Below are 20,242 nucleotides of genomic sequence, written 5' to 3'. Positions count from 1 at the left end.
AAAGAAGACGTGAAACCAACACATTCACAACATTAACAAAAGCAAACATTACAAATGAAAGAAAGAATTGTCATAATAATGAAACAAAAACATTTAAAATGTATAAAATAAATAAAGGCAGGCATTAAGGAGCAGGTTATTAGTGATGATGTCACTTCCTGTGGATGATATAACTTTAATTAATATCACTGTATGGATGAGAACTTGATGTGATGCAGAGCTGAACACATCACATCTTTATCATCACAGCTTCATTGAAACACATCACAAGAAACACACAAACACAAAGAGAGCTCACATAACTCTGTGATCACTGTGACTTAACAGACCAAGTTCATCTCTGAGTCTTTATCAGCGACATGACACGCTGAGGTTTACACTCGATGTAACAGTATGAAGTCTGCCTCTGTGAGTAAACTGATCTATAATTCAGTATATTTTAAACATTTAAACAGAAAACAGTTTACTGACTGTTTCACCTGTAAATGTATCTGAGACACAGACAGCATGCCTCACATTAACAATCAGCTGACAGACCAGGTGAACAGAACATGTGAAAGGTGAGGGGCTGTAAGCAGCAGACCTGATCACAGAGTCACAGACCTTAAAGACTGTTCATACAGAACAATAACCCCACAGGAAGGGCTGTGTCTGGATCATACAGAAAATACAGGTTCTAAATACTTTCATATGCAGAGCCTTTTATGTTACAGAATGAGGAGATTTAATCAAACGGTGAAGGAATAATATCAGTTAATTAGTTAGTGAAATGTAAAGGAGAAGGTGTGACTAAATAATACAGAGAAATACCAAAAATATGTGAACCCCACGCTGTGCTGTCCACACTGGACTAATAACATCAAACGTATTTAAACAGTTTGGGTTTAAATGTCCTGAGGATTTATATCACCTCATGCTCATGCTGTGATGAATCAATGATACCACCCTCATTGGACTCATCTCTGGTGGGGACGAGTCTGCCTACAGGTGGGAGATTGACAATCTGGTGACCTGATGTGGTGAGAACAACCTGGAGCTTAATGCTCTGAAGACAGTGGAGATGGTTGTGGACTTTAGAAAGAAAGCAGCCATCCCCGCCCCCATCACCATCAGTAACTCCACTGTTTCCACTGTGGAGTCTTTCAGCTTCCTGGGGACCATCATCAACCTGCCGAAGACAATGATGGTGCACTTCTACACCGCCATCGATGAGTCCATCCTCACCTGCTCCATCACCGTGTGGTACACTGCTGCCACTGCCAGGGACAGGCTGCAGCGTATCATCCGCTCTGCAGAGAGGGTGATTGGCTGCAATCTGCCATCTCTCCACGACCTGTACACCTCCAGGACCCTGAGGTGTATAGGTAAGATCAAGGCTGACCCCTCTCACCCCGGTCACAGTCTCTCTGAGACCCTCCCCTCTGGCAAGAGGCTGCGCTCCATCAGGACCAAAACCTCCCGACACCCCTATGTGACATGGACTGTCATCCAGCCCCTCAGTCACTCAACAGCTCACAAATGTTAAGACTATAATTCAGACTCTATGCGTTAAATTAACACTGGACTTTATATTGTCTGTACTCTGCACTATTTTTAACTTTATACTGTAAGCTTTTTGCACTCACTAATATCCTGCACATCTGTACAGTTTTTAATCACACCTGTTGTACATATTTTGTATTTTACATATTGCTTTTTATATTTTTATTCTTACTGCCTATTTTTTTTATCTTATTCTATTTAATTTACTTATTTTTATTCAAGTTCTGTGTTAATTGTTCTGCACCAAAACACCAAAACTAATTCCCTGAATGTGTAAACCTACTTGGCAACAAACCCGATTCTGATTCTGACGTAATGTTTGAACTTGAAGATGCAGGCGCTCAGCGGGGCCTGCAGTCTGGACGATGACATGCTGGATGGAGACCTGGGGGACGGGATGCGGGTCCGAGGGGTTCACAGGTCCAGCAGGATGAAGAGTCAGAGCTTCAGTGGAGTCTCAGAGTCTCTGCTGCCTGGAGCAGAAAGGACCAGGTGCAGCAGGCGGGCAGGTGAGGCAACCTGGATCCCCGGACTGAAGACCAACGAGAGCCTGCAGAGAGCTCGCTGGAAGCTGCAACGCACAGGTGAGAACACCTGAGAACTCACCTGGTGCTGCTACACAGGAAGCAGATCACAGAGACACCATCAAATATCTCATTTTATCTTCATCTTTTCTCATAAATCAACACTAACATCAATAATATACAGAACTGTGAGTTTAACCACGAGATGATTTTAACTGACCAGACCTTCAGAGAACACATTGATGTTCATTTAACTTTCATATTCCATCACATGATCGCACAGACTGAGAGAGTTTCTATATGAACCAGAGGGAGACTACAGTCTAACTGTAACACTTACCCATGTCTGTGACTGTCTGTAACCTGGTGCTGCCTGTTGGGTGGTTTCACTCCGTGAGCCGTGAACATGCACAGAGTTTACTTCATTATAGTGCAGGTGTAATGTTGCAAACAGTCAACACTGACTCATAATGATCATTAAAGTATTTAAATGTACTGTAAGGATTGATTAACTGGCCATGCATCTATTAATGGAGGAGCTGAGGGTGATGGGATTCATTATTAATGAGGCCTAAAGGGTTGATGAGGAGTGGGGCTATCTGTGGGAGTTACCATTATAAATGATTTTTGTATATTGTGTATTGGTTGGTTGTATTCACACAGTGATGCAGGAGGCACATGCAAAATCTGTTATTCCACAACGATGTGAATACGTCACTGTATTCTGACTGTAAGTCGAAGCACTGACTCTGTAACTGACTCCAAGCTTTTTAAGAGGTCATTCAGCAGATTTTCTTTCCTCACAACACAACAAAAAAACACTGACACACAAACACACACACGCACACACACACACAAACACACACACACACACACACACACACACACACACACACACACACACACACACACACACACACACACACATGTTCTCTGGCATGTTGAAAACACTGTCTGTGAACCTGCAGGCTCCCTGGTGGACCTGTCCAAAGACGAGCTGAGAGACAGACTGCAGGAAGCGACGGAGGTATGAAGAGTGATTAATGTGACTGTTTGACTCCAGCCTGTCAGACTGTTGCTGATGTTCTGTATTCACAGGTGATAGACATGCTGTGCTGTGAGCTGGAGGTGGCACATCGATACCTTGAAGGCAAATATGAAGCTCTGAAGATCCTACAGGGGAAGGTAGAAACACACACACACACTGCATCATACACCTGCTGGTTAGACCATGGTACGGTGGCATTTTTAAACCTGGGCCCTATTTTTACATATTTTGGGGTCTTAATGACTAGTGTCTGAATGTCTCCAGTAGATGTGTTCATCATGCAGCAGTGAAACAGGCTGTAAAGGCTGCGACATAATCCTTGATGGATCAAAGGTCGTCCACTAAAAGTTCTTGTTGTTTCCACTGACAGGCTCAGAAGTGTGTGACAACATGACAGAAAGGATCCCTACAGAGATAGACCTTTTTGTTTCAGAGGAAGATGATTTTTTAACCACAAACAGACGTCACATCGCTCTCTCCAAACACACCAGACTCCATTGATAAAAACAGGGATTTAACCTCACAGGAAATAGGAGCTGCTCTGCTCTATTTGTTTGATATTTGTAGTATTGTGTTGGATCTTAAACATTTAAAACACCAAAGTCACACAATAACACTAACTAACTAACTGGTACAAGAGACGGTGGAGCAGCTCCTCCTCATTTTGTGAGGTAAAATTAAAAATGTTGTACCTTTAGTCATATACACCTCAAAATAAAATACAGCCAAAGTACATACAGTAAATACAGGTATTATACAAGTGCTGCTGGAGTTTTGACCCTTTATGGCAATTACGCCCCAGGTTACTACTGCAACAGTCAGAAATAATACAGGGCTGTCAGCTTGTCAGTAAACAGTTTTGATATGATGACCCAAACTACTCCACTAACTTTAACCTGCTGTTGTTCTCACAGGCCATTCTGGACAAAGCCACGAGTCACACTCAGAGTGTTCTGCAGAAGAGTGAGGAGAAGGCCAAAGCTCTGGAGAAGGTGAGTCTGCTGCTCAAACAAGGGCTGGGTCTGTTTGCTTTAGCATCAGACTGAGCAGGCAGGAACTAACTGCTGTTTCTCAAAGACAAACAGAAACAAAATCTAATGCCACATAAACTGTGTCATAAAGATAATTCTCTGTTTACATGCTGACTGCTCTCAGCTGCTGACAGGTTCAGTTCCGACAGAGTCAGCCAAGGTGATCCACCCTGTGAGAAATATATGAAAGTTTGTCAAGAATGGAAGAATGAATCATAATGTACTTTTTTAAAAATGATTTTTTTAGCCCTTGTTGAGAGAGAGAGGACAGTGGATAGTGACGGAAACAGGGCAAGAGAGAGCGGGGACAACATGCTGCAAAGAAATCGAACCTGCTACAGCGAGGACTGAGCCCCTCTACATGGGGACGTGCGATTTAGTTGCTTGGGGGCAGTAACTTACTACCCACCCTGAGGGGGCAATTCAATTTTCTTCATCAGAGAAACATGACCACAAACTTGGCGATGCTGACTCTCATCCGGACCGTCACAGTTTGATAAAGCCAACAGAACCACATCATCTGCAAAAAGCAGATGTGCAATTTTAAGGCCCCAAAACCGGTGTCCTCTTCCCAACTGCGCCCTGAGATGCACCAGGGATGCATTGCTAATCCACTGCTCCATGGCCAGGATGGATGCTGAATTGTTCCTTCTGTACCTGAGTTTTGGCGTGAGACATTGCCTATTCCGATTCCGAGTCCCCATACCCCCCTGGTATGCACGACAAATACCTCCTGAGGTAGGAGTTATTGACCTGAAGAGCAAGGGCCCTGCCATCTCTTTCAGCACTGTAATGCAAACACGTGAGGCCCCCCTGCGGCTAACTCTCAGTGGGCCCGTTTACTGCAGCACACAGCAGGCGGATTTTAACATCTTTCATAGTGAGGATACTTATCATTTCAAAGTGGCAATGAAATTTAACAGAGCACAGTTTATGGAGTTAATTGTATGGAGTACATTTTAAACTGTTGGAGCTTTTTTACATATATGCTGCAGTTTTTACTTCATTGTGTTTTTAAATTGACCACTGTGCGCCCGCAGCTTCAGCGTCAGGCGAGGGAGACCCCGGTGTGCCCCCGATCAATCTCGGATCCCAACGGCTATAGTCTGACGACAATATTGCCACACTGCTGAACATGCTGGGGCATCAGCGACTTCCAGTCAAGACTTCACAGATAAATAAACCGTTTCTATTATGACTGACTTTAATTAACGGCTCTTCAGTTTGCTAAAATAAAAACATCATGATGCAGATTAGGAACAAGTCAACATGAAGCTTTGTCAGGTCTGTCCTCAAGAGGAGAAGAAGACTACTTTAACATGAGAAGGAGGGCAGAGCCATCATTTCTGATGCATTCGAGGAAGTCAGGAAATCTGAATGCTAAATGGCTTTTGTGACACTTTTTTCCTGCATTCACCACAGCTTGCTGATACGTGTTGGTCAATATTACTCGGACTACAAGTGTACTACAAACGGAAACCAGAACACTTGCCGTCCCTGAAATCCACGTCCCACGTCTGTAAATAGTAGCCCCGATGGATACTCTTTTTTACAATAGCCTAGTTGTTGGGTGGTGGTGAGCTCTGCTCCTCTCTTCACCTAAGTGTCCAAGACATACGGCATACATATCTAAAGATATGACAATAAAGTGCATCATCGATCTGTGGCCTCGGGTGTTCTGGTACTAGGTATATGAATCACCGCCTGTCCGAACATAGTGTTTGTTATGGACAATCTACGAGTAGCACATAGTACAATAATAACAAAACACCTCTTTAGTTCAGATCAGGCAGGCCGTCCATCCCAATCACCGCCCTGCAGGTGTCACAATCATTGCACACGTAGGCATTGAAGTCCCTCAGCAGTACTGTGAAGTCCCCAGGTGGTGCCTTTTCCAGGACCAAGCCAGAGTCCAAGAAGTATTCTGAACAGAATAATAAAAGTCTGAGGATAAAACATCAGTCTGGGATATAACCATATATATTAAGAAGATGCAAAGGTGTCAAGTGATAATAATCAACCTGTCCAGTTAAATAAAGTATGCTAACCTCTGTAATGTGTTGGTTCCACCTGCAGGAGGTGAACAGCCTGCAGTGGGAGCTCAGCTTTAATCAGGTCCAGATGAAGAAGTGTCAGCAGTCCTGGGAGCACAACTACAACAGGTCACATTCACTCCGCATACTCTCTGTCTGTGCTGTTTCCACTAGTCTGTACTGTAACCCTACTGTTGTTGTTGTGTTCAGGGTTCTGAGTGAGAACCAGACTCTGACTCACAGCCTGCAGGAGAGACAGAGTGAGATCCAGCAGCTCCGAGCAGAAAACTCTGGTAAATGATGTTTAGATGACCCGGACATGTCTGAATGTGTTATCTCTGTTTGTGAGGTGAAGACGTCTCTGTCAGTGTCAGGCTGGTCCCTCAGTGTGTTTCTCCAGGTCACCAACAGTCTTGACTAAATAAACAAGGTCCACTTACAGCTTTTTTCAGAGCAGCATCTTGTTGTCTTTATCAGTGAATGGAAGTGTTTGATTGAAAGTTCTGATCAATAAACTCATTGTGTATTTACAGCTCTCAGTCGACAGTGTTTGGAGCTTCTGTCCATGTTGAATGTGAAGGAGCAGAGAGCTTACCAAGAAACCAAACCTCAGTACAGCCCTGACAGAGACGCAGGTATACTGGAGGTGAGTGAGGACAAACTGGCACTGAGACAGGGAAAGGCAAAGACTTAATACAGTGGGAAGGTGAAGATTATCCATGCAGGGCAAACAATCACACAGGTGGGAAACACAGAAGGGCAGTAAGTGTTAGAGATAAGGTGAGGTGAGTAACAGCACCGTGTCAATATGTTGCCATTATTTACTGTACATGCTGACTGAACTCTACAAAGCAAAGCTGTCTGTTTTATTCAAAATGAGACGCGCACATGAAGTTTGACTACTGCAGTATGACCTGAGTAACTTGTTCTTGTAGTAGATGTAGCAGATGTAGTTGAAGTATGCTGTAGTAGATGTAGTAGATGTAGTTGAAGTACTCTGTAGTAGAAGTTGCAGACATAGCTGAAGTACTCTGTAGTAAGTGTTGCAGACATAGTTGAAGTACTCTGTAGTAGATGTAGTTGAAGTACTCTGTAGTAGATGTTGCAGACATAGTTGAATTACTCTGTAGTAGATGTAGTTGAAGTACTCTGTAGTAGATGTAGCTGAAGTACTCTGTAGTAGATGAAGTCGATGTAGTTGAAATACTCTGTAGAGGATGTTGCAGATGTAGTTGAAGTACTCTGTAGAAGATGTTGCAGATGTAGTTGAAGTACTCTGTAGTAGATATAGTAGATGAAGTTGAAGTACTCTGTAGAAGATTCAGTAGATGTAGTTGAAGTACTCTGTAGTAGATGCAGTTGAAGTACTCTGTAGTTTATGTTGCAGATGTAGTTGAATTACTCTGTAGTAGATGTAGTTGAAGTACTCTGTAGTAGATGCAGTTGAAGTACTCTGTAGTAGATGTAGTAGATGTGGTTGAAGTATTCTATAGTAGATGCAGTTGAAGTACTCTAGTAGATGTAGTAGATGTAGTTGAAGTACTCTGTAGTAGATGCAGTTGAAGTACTCTGTAGTTTATGTTGCAGATGTAGTTGAATTACTCTGTAGTAGATGTAGTTGAAGTACTCTGTAGTAGATGCAGTTGAAGTACTCTGTAGTAGATGTAGTAGATGTGGTTGAAGTATTCTATAGTAGATGCAGTTGAAGTACTCTAGTAGATGTAGTAGATGTAGTTGAAGTACTCTGTAGAAGATGTTGAAGATGTAGTTGAAGTACTCTATAGTAGATGTAGTTGAAGTACTTTGTAGCAGATGTAGTTGAAGTACTCTGTAGTCGATGTAGTTAAAGTACTCTGTAGTAGATGTAGTTGAATTACTCTGTAGTAGATGTAGTAGATGTAGTTGAAGTACTCTGTAGTAGATGTAGTTGAATTACTCTGTAGTAGATGTTGCAGATGTAGTTGAAGTACTCTGTAGTAGATGTAGTTTAAGTATTCTGTAGTAGATGTAGTTGAAGTACTCTGTAGAAGATGTTGAAGTACTCTGTAGTATATGTTGCAGATGTAGTTGAAGTCCTCTGTAGTAGATGTTGCAGATGTAGTTGAAGTACTGGGTAGTAGATGTAGTTGAAGTACTCTGTAGTAGATCTAGTAGATGTAGTTGAAGTACTCTGTAGTAGATGTAGTTGAAGTACTCTGTAGAAGATGTTGCAGATGTAGTTGAAGTACTCTGTAGTAGATGCAGTTGAAGTACTCTGTAGTAGATGTAGTAGATGTGGTTGAAGTATTCTATAGTAGATGCAGTTGAAGTACTCTAGTAGATGTAGTAGATGTAGTTGAAGTACTCTGTAGTAGATGCAGTTGAAGTACTCTGTAGTTTATGTTGCAGATGTAGTTGAATTACTCTGTAGTAGATGTAGTTGAAGTACTCTGTAGTAGATGCAGTTGAAGTACTCTGTAGTAGATGTAGTAGATGTGGTTGAAGTATTCTATAGTAGATGCAGTTGAAGTACTCTAGTAGATGTAGTAGATGTAGTTGAAGTACTCTGTAGAAGATGTTGAAGATGTAGTTGAAGTACTCTATAGTAGATGTAGTTGAAGTACTTTGTAGCAGATGTAGTTGAAGTACTCTGTAGTAGATGTAGTTAAAGTACTCTGTAGTAGATGTAGTTGAATTACTCTGTAGTAGATGTAGTAGATGTAGTTGAAGTACTCTGTAGTAGATGTAGTTGAATTACTCTGTAGTAGATGTTGCAGATGTAGTTGAAGTACTCTGTAGTAGATGTAGTTTAAGTATTCTGTAGTAGATGTAGTTGAAGTACTCTGTAGAAGATGTTGAAGTACTCTGTAGTATATGTTGCAGATGTAGTTGAAGTCCTCTGTAGTAGATGTTGCAGATGTAGTTGAAGTACTGGGTAGTAGATGTAGTTGAAGTACTCTGTAGTAGATCTAGTAGATGTAGTTGAAGTACTCTGTAGTAGATGTAGTTGAAGTACTCTGTAGAAGATGTTGCAGATGTAGTTGAAGTACTCTGTAGTAGATGTAGTTGAAGTACTCTGTAGTATATGTTGCAGATGTAGTTGAAGTCCTCTGTAGTAGATGTTGCAGATGTAGTTGAAGTACTCTGTAGTAGATGTAGTTTAAGTATTCTGTAGAAGATGTTGAAGATGTAGTTGAAGTACTCTGTAGTATATGTTGCAGATGTAGTTGAAGTCCTCTGTAGTAGATGTTGCAGATGTAGTTGAAGTACTGGGTAGTAGATGTAGATGAAGTACTCTGTAGTAGATCTAGTAGATGTAGTTGAAGTACTCTGTAGTAGATGTAGTTGAAGTACTCTGTAGAAGATGTTGAAGATGTAGTTGAAGTACTCTGTAGTAGATGTAGTTGAAGAACTTTGTAGCAGATGTAGTTGAAGTATTCTGTAGTAGATGTAGTTGAAGTACTCTGTAGTAGATGTTGCAGATGTAGTTGAATTACTCTGTAGTAGATGTAGTTGAAGAACTTTGTAGCAGATGTAGTTGAAGTATTCTGTAGTAGATGTAGTTGAAGTACTCTGTAGTAGATGTTGCAGATGTAGTTGAATTACTCTGTAGTAGATGTAGTTGAATTACTCTGTAGTAGATGTTGCAGATGTAGTTGAAGTACTCTGTAGTAGATGTAGTTTAAGTATTCTGTAGTAGATGTAGTTGAAGTACTCTGTAGAAGATGTTGAAGATGTAGTTGAAGTACTCTGTAGTATATGTTGCAGATGTAGTTGAAGTCCTCTGTAGTAGATGTTGCAGATGTAGTTGAAGTACTGGGTAGTAGATGTAGATGAAGTACTCTGTAGTAGATCTAGTAGATGTAGTTGAAGTACTCTGTAGTAGATGTAGTTGAAGTACTCTGTAGAAGATGTTGAAGATGTAGTTGAAGTACTCTGTAGTAGATGTAGTTGAAGAACTTTGTAGCAGATGTAGTTGAAGTATTCTGTAGTAGATGTAGTTGAAGTATTCTGTAGTAGATGTAGTTGAAGTACTCTGTAGAAGATGTTGAAGATGTAGTTGAAGTACTCTGTAGTATATGTTGCAGATGTAGTTGAAGTCCTCTGTAGTAGATGTTGCAGATGTAGTTGAAGTACTCTGTAGTAGATGTAGTAGATGTAGTTGAAGTACTCTGTAGTAGATGTAGTTGAAGTACTCTGTAGAAGATGTTGAAGATGTAGTTGAAGTACTCTGTAGTAGATGTAGTTGAATAACTTTGTAGCAGATGTAGTTGAAGTACTCTGTAGTAGATGTAGTTAAAGTACTCTGTAGTAGATGCAGTTGAAGTACTCTGTAGTAGATGTAGTAGATGTAGTTGAAGTACTCTGTAGTAGATGTTGCAGATGTAGTTGAAGTACTCTGTAATAGATGTAGTTGAAATACTCTGTAGTAGATGTTGCAGATGTAGTTGAAGTACTCTGTAGTAGATGTAGTTTAAGTATTCTGTAGTAGATGTAGTTGAAGTACTCTGTAGTAGATGTTGCAGATGTAGTTGAAGTACTCTGTAGTAGATCTAGTAGATGTAGTTGAAGTACTCTGTAGTAGATGTAGCTGAAGTACTCTGTAGAAGATGTAGTTGAAGTACTCTGTAGTATATGTTGCAGATGTAGTTGAAGTACTGGGTAGTAGATGTAGTTGAAGTACTCTGTAGTAGATGTAGTTGAAGTACTCTGTAGAAGATGTTGAAGATGTAGTTGAAGTACTCTGTAGTATATGTTGCAGATGTAGTTGAAGTCCTCGGTAGTAGATGTAGTTGAAGTACTCTGTAGTAGATCTAGCAGACGTAGTTGAAGTACTCTGTAGTAGATGTAGCTGAAGTACTCTGTAGAAGATGTTGAAGATGTAGTTGAAGTACTCTGTAGTATATGTTGCAGATGTAGTTGAAGTACTCTGTAGTAGATCTAGTAGATGTAGTTGAAGTACTCTGTAGTAGATGTAGTTGAAGTACTCTGTAGAAGATGTTGAAGATGTAGTTGAAGTACTCTGTAGTAGATGTAGTTGAAGTACTCTGTAGAAGATGTTGAAGATGTAGTTGAAGTACTCTGTAGTATATGTTGCAGATGTAGTTGAAGTCCTCTGTAGTAGATGTTGCAGATGTAGTTGAAGTACTCGGTAGTAGATGTAGTTGAAGTACTCTGTAGTAGATCTAGTAGACGTAGTTGAAGTACTCTGTAGTAGATGTAGCTGAAGTACTCTGTAGAAGATGTTGCAGATGTAGTTGAAGTACTCTGTAGTAGATGTTGCAGATGTAGTTGAAGTACTCTGTAGTAGATCTAGTAGATGTAGTTGAAGTACTCTGTAGTAGATGTAGTTGAAGTACTCTGTAGAAGATGTTGTTGAAGTACTCTGTAGTAGATGTAGTTGAATAACTTTGTAGCAGATGTAGTTGAAGTACTCTGTAGTAGATGTAGTTAAAGTACTCTGTAGTAGATGCAGTTGAAGTACTCTGTAGTAGATGTAGTTGAAGTACTCTGTAGTAGATATAGTTGAATTACTCTGTAGTAGATGTTGCAGATGTAGTTGAATTACTCTGTAGCAGATGTAGTTGAAGTACTCTGTAGCAGATGTTGCGGATGTAGTTGAAGAACTCTGTAGTAGATGTTGCAGATGTAGTTGAAGTACTCTGTAGTAGATGTAGTAGATGAAGTTGAAGTACTCTGTAGAAGATTCAGTAGATGTAGTTGAAGTACTCTGTAGTATATGTTGCAGATGTAGTTGAATTACTCTGTAGTAGATGTAGTTGAAGTACTCTGTAGTAGATGCAGTTGAAGTACTCTGTAGTAGATGTAGTAGATGTAGTTGAAGTATTCTGTAGTAGATGCAGTTGAAGTACTCTAGTAGATGTAGTAGATGTAGTTGAAGTACTCTGTAGAAGATGTTGTAGATGTAGTTTAAGTATTCTGTAGTAGATGTAGTTGAAGTACTTTGTAGCAGATGTAGTTGAAGTACTCTGTAGTAGATGTAGTTAAAGTACTCTGTAGTAGATGTAGTTGAAGTACTCTGTAGTAGATGTAGTAGATGTAGTTGAAGTACTCTGTAGTAGATGTTGCAGATGTAGTTGAAGTACTCTGTAGTAGATGTTGCAGATGTAGTTGAATTACTCTGTAGTAGATGTAGTTGAATTACTCTGTAGTAGATCTAGTAGATGTAGTTTAAGTACTTTGTAGTAGATGTAGTTGAAGTACTCTGTAGTAGATGTTGCAGATGTAGTTGAAGTACTGGGTAGTAGATGTAGTTGAAGTACTCTGTAGAAGATGTTGAAGATGTAGTTGAAGTTCTCTGTAGTAGATGTAGTTGAAGAACTTTGTAGCAGATGTAGTTGAAGTACTCTGTAGTAGATTTAGTTGAAGTACTCTGTAGTAGATGCAGTTGAAGTACTCTGTAGTAGATGTAGTAGATGTAGTTGAAGTATTCTGTAGTAGATGCAGTTGAAGTACTCTAGTAGATGTAGTAGATGTAGTTGAAGTACTCTGTAGAAGATGTTGTAGATGTAGTTTAAGTATTCTGTAGTAGATGTAGTTGAAGTACTTTGTAGCAGATGTAGTTGAAGTACTCTGTAGTAGATGTAGTTAAAGTACTCTGTAGTAGATGTAGTTGAAGTACTCTGTAGTAGATGTAGTAGATGTAGTTGAAGTACTCTGTAGTAGATGTTGCAGATGTAGTTGAATTACTCTGTAGTAGATGTAGTTGAATTACTCTGTAGTAGATCTAGTAGATGTAGTTTAAGTACTTTGTAGTAGATGTAGTTGAAGTACTCTGTAGTAGATGTTGCAGATGTAGTTGAAGTACTGGGTAGTAGATGTAGTTGAAGTACTCTGTAGAAGATGTTGAAGATGTAGTTGAAGTTCTCTGTAGTAGATGTAGTTGAAGAACTTTGTAGCAGATGTAGTTGAAGTACTCTGTAGTAGATTTAGTTGAAGTACTCTGTAGTAGATGTAGTTAAAGTACTCTGTAGTAGATGTAGTTGAAGTACTCTGTAGTAGATGTAGTAGATGTAGTTGAAGTACTCTGTAGTAGATGTTGCAGATGTAGTTGAATTACTCTGTAGTAGATGTAGTTGAATTACTCTGTAGTAGATCTAGTAGATGTAGTTTAAGTACTTTGTAGTAGATGTAGTTGAAGTACTCTGTAGTAGATGTTGCAGATGTAGTTGAAGTACTGGGTAGTAGATGTAGTTGAAGTACTCTGTAGAAGATGTTGAAGATGTAGTTGAAGTTCTCTGTAGTAGATGTAGTTGAAGAACTTTGTAGCAGATGTAGTTGAAGTACTCTGTAGTAGATTTAGTTGAAGTACTCTGTAGTAGATGTAGTAGATGTAGTTTAAGTACTCTGTAGTAGATGTTGCAGATGTAGTTGAAGTACTCTGTAGTAGATGTAGTTGAAATACTCTGTAGTAGATGTTGCAGATGTAGTTGAAGTACTCTGTAGTAGATGTAGTTTAAGTATTCTGTTGTAGATGTAGTTGAAGTACTCTGTAGTAGATGTTGCAGATGTAGTTGAAGTACTCTGTAGTAGATCTAGTAGATGTAGTTGAAGTACTCTGTAGTAGATGTAGCTGAAGTACTCTGTAGAAGATGTTGAAGATGTAGTTGAAGTACTCTGTAGTATATGTTGCAGATGTAATTGAAGTACTGGGTAGTAGATGTAGTTGAAGTACTCTGTAGTAGATGTAGTTGAAGTACTCTGTAGAAGATGTTGAAGATGTAGTTGAAGTACTCTGTAGTAGATGTAGTAGATGTAGTTGAAGTACTCTGTAGTAGATGTTGTAGATGTAGTTGAATTACTCTGTAGTAGATGTAGTTGAAATACTCTGTAGTAGATGTTGCAGATGTAGTTGAAGTACTCTGTAGTAGATGTAGTTGAAGTATTCTGTAGTAGATGTAGTTGAAGTACTCTGTAGTAGATGTTGAGCATGTAGTTGAATTACTCTGCAGTAGATGTTGCAGATGTAGTTGAAGTACTCGGTAGTAGATGTAGTTGAAGTACTCTGTAGTAGATCTAGTAGATGTAGTTGAAGTACTCTGTAGTAGATGTAGCTGAAGTACTCTGTAGAAGATGTTGAAGATGTAGTTGAAGTACTCTGTAGTATATGTTGCAGATGTAGTTGAAGTACTCGGTAGTAGATGTAGTTGAAGTACTCTGTAGTAGATCTAGTAGATGTAGTTGAAGTACTCTGTAGTAGATGTAGCTGAAGTACTCTGTAGAAGATGTTGAAGATGTAGTTGAAGTACTCTGTAGTATATGTTGCAGATGTAGTTGAAGTACTGGGTAGTAGATGTAGTTGAAGTACTCTGTAGTAGATGTAGTAGATGAAGTTGAAGTACTCTGTAGAAGATTCAGTAGATGTAGTTGAAGTACTCTGTAGTATATGTTGCAGATGTAGTTGAATTACTCTGTAGTAGATGTAGTTGAAGTACTCTGTAGTAGATGCAGTTGAAGTACTCTGTAGTAGATGTAGTAGATGTAGTTGAAGTATTCTGTAGTAGTTGCAGTTGAAGTACTCTAGTAGATGTAGTAGATGTAGTTGAAGTACTCTGTAGAAGATGTTGTAGATGTAGTTTAAGTATTCTGTAGTAGATGTAGTTGAAGTACTTTGTAGCAGATGTAGTTGAAGTACTCTGTAGTAGATGTAGTTAAAGTACTCTGTAGTAGATGTAGTTGAAGTACTCTGTAGTAGATGTAGTAGATGTAGTTGAAGTACTCTGTAGTAGATGTTGCAGATGTAGTTGAATTACTCTGTAGTAGATGTAGTTGAATTACTCTGTAGTAGATCTAGTAGATGTAGTTTAAGTACTTTGTAGTAGATGTAGTTGAAGTACTCTGTAGTAGATGTTGCAGATGTAGTTGAAGTACTGGGTAGTAGATGTAGTTGAAGTACTCTGTAGAAGATGTTGAAGATGTAGTTGAAGTTCTCTGTAGTAGATGTAGTTGAAGAACTTTGTAGCAGATGTAGTTGAATTACTCTGTAGTAGATCTAGTAGATGTAGTTTAAGTACTTTGTAGTAGATGTAGTTGAAGTACTCTGTAGTAGATGTTGCAGATGTAGTTGAAGTACTGGGTAGTAGATGTAGTTGAAGTACTCTGTAGAAGATGTTGAAGATGTAGTTGAAGTTCTCTGTAGTAGATGTAGTTGAAGAACTTTGTAGCAGATGTAGTTGAAGTACTCTGTAGTAGATGTAGTTTAAGTATTCTGTAGTAGATGTAGTTGAAGTACTCTGTAGTAGATGTTGAGCATGTAGTTGAATTACTCTGCAGTAGATGTTGCAGATGTAGTTGAAGTACTCGGTAGTAGATGTAGTTGAAGTACTCTGTAGTAGATCTAGTAGATCTAGTAGATGTAGTTGAAGTACTCTGTAGTAGATGTAGCTGAAGTACTCTGTAGAAGATGTTGAAGATGTAGTTGAAGTACTCTGTAGTATATGTTGCAGATGTAGTTGAAGTACTGGGTAGTAGATGTAGTTGAAGTACTCTGTAGTAGATCTAGTAGATGTAGTTGAAGTACTCTGTAGTAGATGTAGTTGAAGTACTCTGTAGAAGATGTTGAAGATGTAGTTGAAGTACTCTGTAGTAGATGTAGTTGAATAACTTTGTAGCAGATGTAGTTGAAGTACTCTGTAGTAGATGTAGTTAAAGTACTCTGTAGTAGATGTAGTTGAAGTACTCTGTAGTAGATGTAGTTAAAGTACTCTGTAGTAGATGTAGTAGATGTAGTTGAAGTACTCTGTAGTAGATGTTGCAGATGTAGTTGAATTACTCTGTAGTAGATGTAGTTGAATTACTCTGTAGTAGATCTAGTAGATGTAGTTTAAGTACTTTGTAGTAGATGTAGTTGAAGTACTCTTCAACTTGAAGGTCGGAGGTTCGATCCCCAGCTCCCTCAGGCTACATGTCGAAGTGTCCTTGGGCAAGACACTGAAGCCCCAATTTGCTCCCGGTGGCATAGCCAACGGGTATGAATGTGATATCTGATTGACAGTTGGGCACTTTACATAGCAGCCTCTGCCATCAGTGTGTGAATGGGTGAATGTGACATGTAGTGTAAAAGCAGCTTTGAGTGGTCGCAAAGACTAGAAAAGGGCTATATAAGTACAGTCCATTTACCAATGTAGTCTTTTTGTCTCAGCTGGCAGTGTTGGGGGCCTGCAGGTGTGTCGGTGTAGCTGAAGTCTGTCCGTGCAGTCGGACTGCAGCTGCCAGCAGGAAGCAGCTCATCCAGCTACAACAGGAGGTAAACTAATATACACCATCACCTCACCTGTGAGATCTCCATCTTTCTTCTTTTAGATCAAAAACTATCACTGTCGTTCAGAAGATCTAGGTTAGATAGCTAGATAGACTGATAGAAGGCCTCAGCAAACCCAGTTATACTTGTCTACCCCCTGATCTTCTCACCAGGATGTGTGTTGTCACAGATTTGGATATCATGTATCTTTTTAAAATAACATCCCTTTGTAAACCTTAACCGGTACAGGTACACAACAGGTTTGTCAGCTATCAATCTGTAAGGAAACAGTTCTACAGGTAACCTCTTAGGGGGCGCTACTCTGTATACATGAAGTAGTGTGATGTGCACAAAGAGGGCATACATGGTCTGTTTCAAAGTGTGTCATCACTAATAAAGTGTGTGTGTTCCAGCTGGATGCTCAGCGTTTGAGGAGAGAGGAGGCGTTGATGGTTGCTGATGCGTTTCGTATCGCCTTTGAGCAACAGCTGAGGAAACGCAGCCAGCACTTCCTGTTAGCCGCTGAAGCAAACATCCTGAAATCTCATCACTGCAAGACTGAAGGTGAGTGTGCTGCACAGAGTGCTACATCTCATCAGACTGGATGTTAGGAACCAGGCTTTGACATGAGAAGATTACCCAACTAAACAAATGGAAGTAAAAAATGATCTTCCACAGACTAGCTAAAACATGACAAGTAAGAATGAATCACAGAAGTCAGTAACACATACAGGCAGATAAGACGTTTAAATATTTGATTGAGTCCCTCATTTATTGGACCCATTATAAAGTGTCTGTCTCCTCCTCCAGGTGCTAACAGGAGTCCTCTGATGAGTGTGAGTCAGAGGCTGAGAGGATTATTGCCGTCAGGTCTGGAGGTGAAGACACCTGATGAGCTTTTAGAGACTCTCTACAGACTACTGGACCTGGTCAGTCTCTCCACTAATATCTACTGAACAAATATGAAATTAACTCAACAAAAGATGGACATTTAAGTAAATCTTATCTGAACTTATCTTACCCTTAATGTTATCTTATGTTATTTTATCTGGATCTTATTTTATCTGATCCTCACATTCAATAGTTGTTATTAAGATTTTCTTTTTCTGCAGACAGATGACATTTGTGCTTATATGACTGACTGTGTGTTTCCTGCTGCAGCTGAATGACAAAGAGGAGGCTTTGGCCCACCAGAGGAAGGTTAGCATCATGTTAGCCCACAGTGCTGAGGAGCTGCAGAGACAGCTGCATCTAGATTCACACTGCAAGCTATCAGACCCATCCGAGTCTAGGATCCCATCAAAGCAGTCACAAGGACCAGTAGGGAACCAGAACCAGTCTGATACGCCAGAGTCTAAGATACAAGTCTCAGCTGAATCTAATATCCAGGCACAGTCCAATCACAAGAACCACAAATCTGTAATACAACAATCAGACCCATCAGAGACCAGGATACCAGCGCCTCTACAGACCAAGAACCAGTCACTGCTCATCCACAAGAACCAAGTGTCTGAAACCCAACAATCAGATGCACCAGAGGCAAGGATCCCACCAAAGTCACCAAAAGGATCATTATGCAATCAGAGCCAGTCTGAAACACCAGAGTCTACGATATCACAGGATCACAAGAACCCCAAGTCCAGGAGTCCATGGTCCAGTATCCTATCAAGGCAACCTCGACAGACCAACACTAAGTCACTGTCCAACCACAAGAGCCACAAGTCTGAAACCCAACAATCAGAACTGTCAAAGTCCAGGATCGCATTAAAGCAACTGCAAGCACAACTCGGGAAACAGAGCCAGTTGGACAGATTAGAGTCTAAGATACATGTCTCATCAGAGTCCGACATCCAGGCACAGAAAAACACAGAGCAGCTGGAGTCCCAGCCTCAGCCAAGACTACCACCATGTCTGTCAGAGTCCAGGACTAAACCTCAGGAGCTGTCTGACCTAACACAGACCATCATACAGTCACTGTCCAACCTCATGAACCACAAGTGTGAAATCCAACATTCAAACCCATCAGATTCCAGTATCCGATCGAAGGAACTACAAGGACAAGTGGGGAACCAATACCAGTCTCATACACCAGATTCTAAGATACAAGTCTCATCAGAACTCAACATCCAGGCACAGTCGAACCACGAGTCAGAAACCCCAGATTCAGACCCGCCAGAGTCCAGAATCCCATCAAAGCAGCCAAAAGGACCATTAGAGAACCAGAGCCAGTATCAGCAAACATCTGACACTCAAGAGTCTAAGATACAACAGCAACAACCACAGCAACCAGAGTCCCAGCTTCAACCAGGACAACCACCACGTCTGTCAGAGTCCAGGACTAAACTACAGGACCTGTCAGACCTAACACAGACCACCATCCAGCCACTGTCCAACCACAAGAACCATGAGTCTGAAATCCTACAATCAGACTTATTAGAGTCTAGGATACCATCAAAGCAATTGCAAGGATCATTAGATAACCAGGACCAGTCTGATACACAAGAGTGTAAGATACAAGTCTCGTTAGATTTCAACATTCAGGAACAGAAAAAAACAGAGCTACAAGGGTCCCTTCTTCAGCCAGGACTATTACCTGAATTTGTCAGAGTCCAGGACTGATCGAACACAGGCCACCATCCAGCCATCGTCCAACCACAAGTCTGAAATCTAACGATCAGAAATCTGATCCAGAGTTTGTATGTCTGAGCCAAAGAAACACAATGAAAGTTTGAATCTCAGAGAATGTAGAGAGATGTGGCCGCAGCATCTTTGTTGTGTTGAAGCTGCTGTGTTTGAAGGGATAGTTTGTTAGGTTACACTTTGCTTGAACACTTTTCTGAAGTCAATGTTTTCTCACTTTGAAAAGTAAAGACAGTTTGTCTGGTCATGAGTCTGGTCTGGTGTAAGAGACGGAACTTTCCTGTTCATGTAGGATTTAAGGAGAGAAATGAATCAGGTTAGGACACGACAGGTTGCTTTTTCCCCACCTGCCTCCCTCCTGTTCAGCTTTGTAAATAACATACAGTCATACATACCCCGTGTAACATAATATTTAATATATAGATTAACTTGTGCTTTAGAAATCAAAGAGAAAATGTACACTGGCTGACATGCTTAGACTCTTTTTTCAGTCTACATTATTTTGGATATTGAAATATTTTCACGAGCACAGTCACTGCTTCATTTCGCTGGTAGGATTACTGGAAATGCATTACTTAAAGAATTACATACTATGTGTCATTATGGTTCAGGAGGTGAGTCAGGTTCATGAAGGGGGTTAGGGGGCTGAGAGACCAGCCTGCATGTGCAGAGCATCCCATGACATGAATTGGGTCAACGTCTTCCCATCCCCACAACAACCAAAACTTCAAGCTGCTTTGGATAACGACACAATGTGTAGATGAGATTCGTCCAGAGATGCTGGAGGCTCTGGACATTGTTGGGCTGTCTTGGCTAACACAACTCTTCAACGTCTCGTGGAGGTCTGGGACAGACCAGGGTGGTGGTTCCCATTTTAAAACACAGACTGGAGGGTGTGTTCCAACTATTGGGGTATTACACTACTCAGCCTCCCGGGTAAAGTTTATTACGGAGTGCTGGAAAGGAGGCTCCGGCTGATCATCGAACCTCAGATACAGGAGGAACAATGCAGGTTATTTCCTAGTTGTGTAACAGCGGACCAACTCTTTAAGGGGCGAGTATGTTGAGTGTGCTCATATGGACTGCATGTGTTTCATGGACTTCAAGAAGTCTTATGATTGTGTCCCTGGGATTGCCTGAGGGGTACAGCAGGAGAATGGGATACCAGAACCATTGCTGTATAA

At 40.4% G+C, this 20,242-nt stretch overlaps 1 protein-coding gene across 1 annotated transcript; it reads left to right on the top strand.

The window, feature by feature from the left end:
• The first annotated feature begins 1,183 nt into the window (after positions 1–1,183).
• Positions 1,184–19,358, top strand: ccdc125 (coiled-coil domain containing 125). Its single transcript, XM_069682352.1, has 12 exons — positions 1,184–1,471; positions 1,874–2,126; positions 3,035–3,093; positions 3,165–3,251; positions 4,029–4,106; positions 6,222–6,307; positions 6,389–6,471; positions 6,712–6,824; positions 16,320–16,424; positions 16,832–16,982; positions 17,229–17,347; positions 17,580–19,358. The coding sequence occupies exons 1-12, from the start codon at positions 1,184–1,186 to the stop codon at positions 19,035–19,037; spliced, it is 2,880 nt and encodes a 959-aa protein (XP_069538453.1). The 3' UTR covers positions 19,038–19,358.
• The last annotated feature ends 884 nt before the right edge of the window (positions 19,359–20,242 follow it).

Source organism: Semicossyphus pulcher, unplaced genomic scaffold (assembly GCF_022749685.1).
Source record: "Semicossyphus pulcher isolate SPU_LCO1_2020_fin unplaced genomic scaffold, fSemPul1.0.p SCAF_6, whole genome shotgun sequence".
NCBI lineage: Eukaryota > Metazoa > Chordata > Actinopteri > Labriformes > Labridae > Semicossyphus > Semicossyphus pulcher.
The sequence above is the reverse complement of the archived record's forward strand: the minus strand, read 5'-3'. Positions and strand labels throughout refer to the sequence as shown.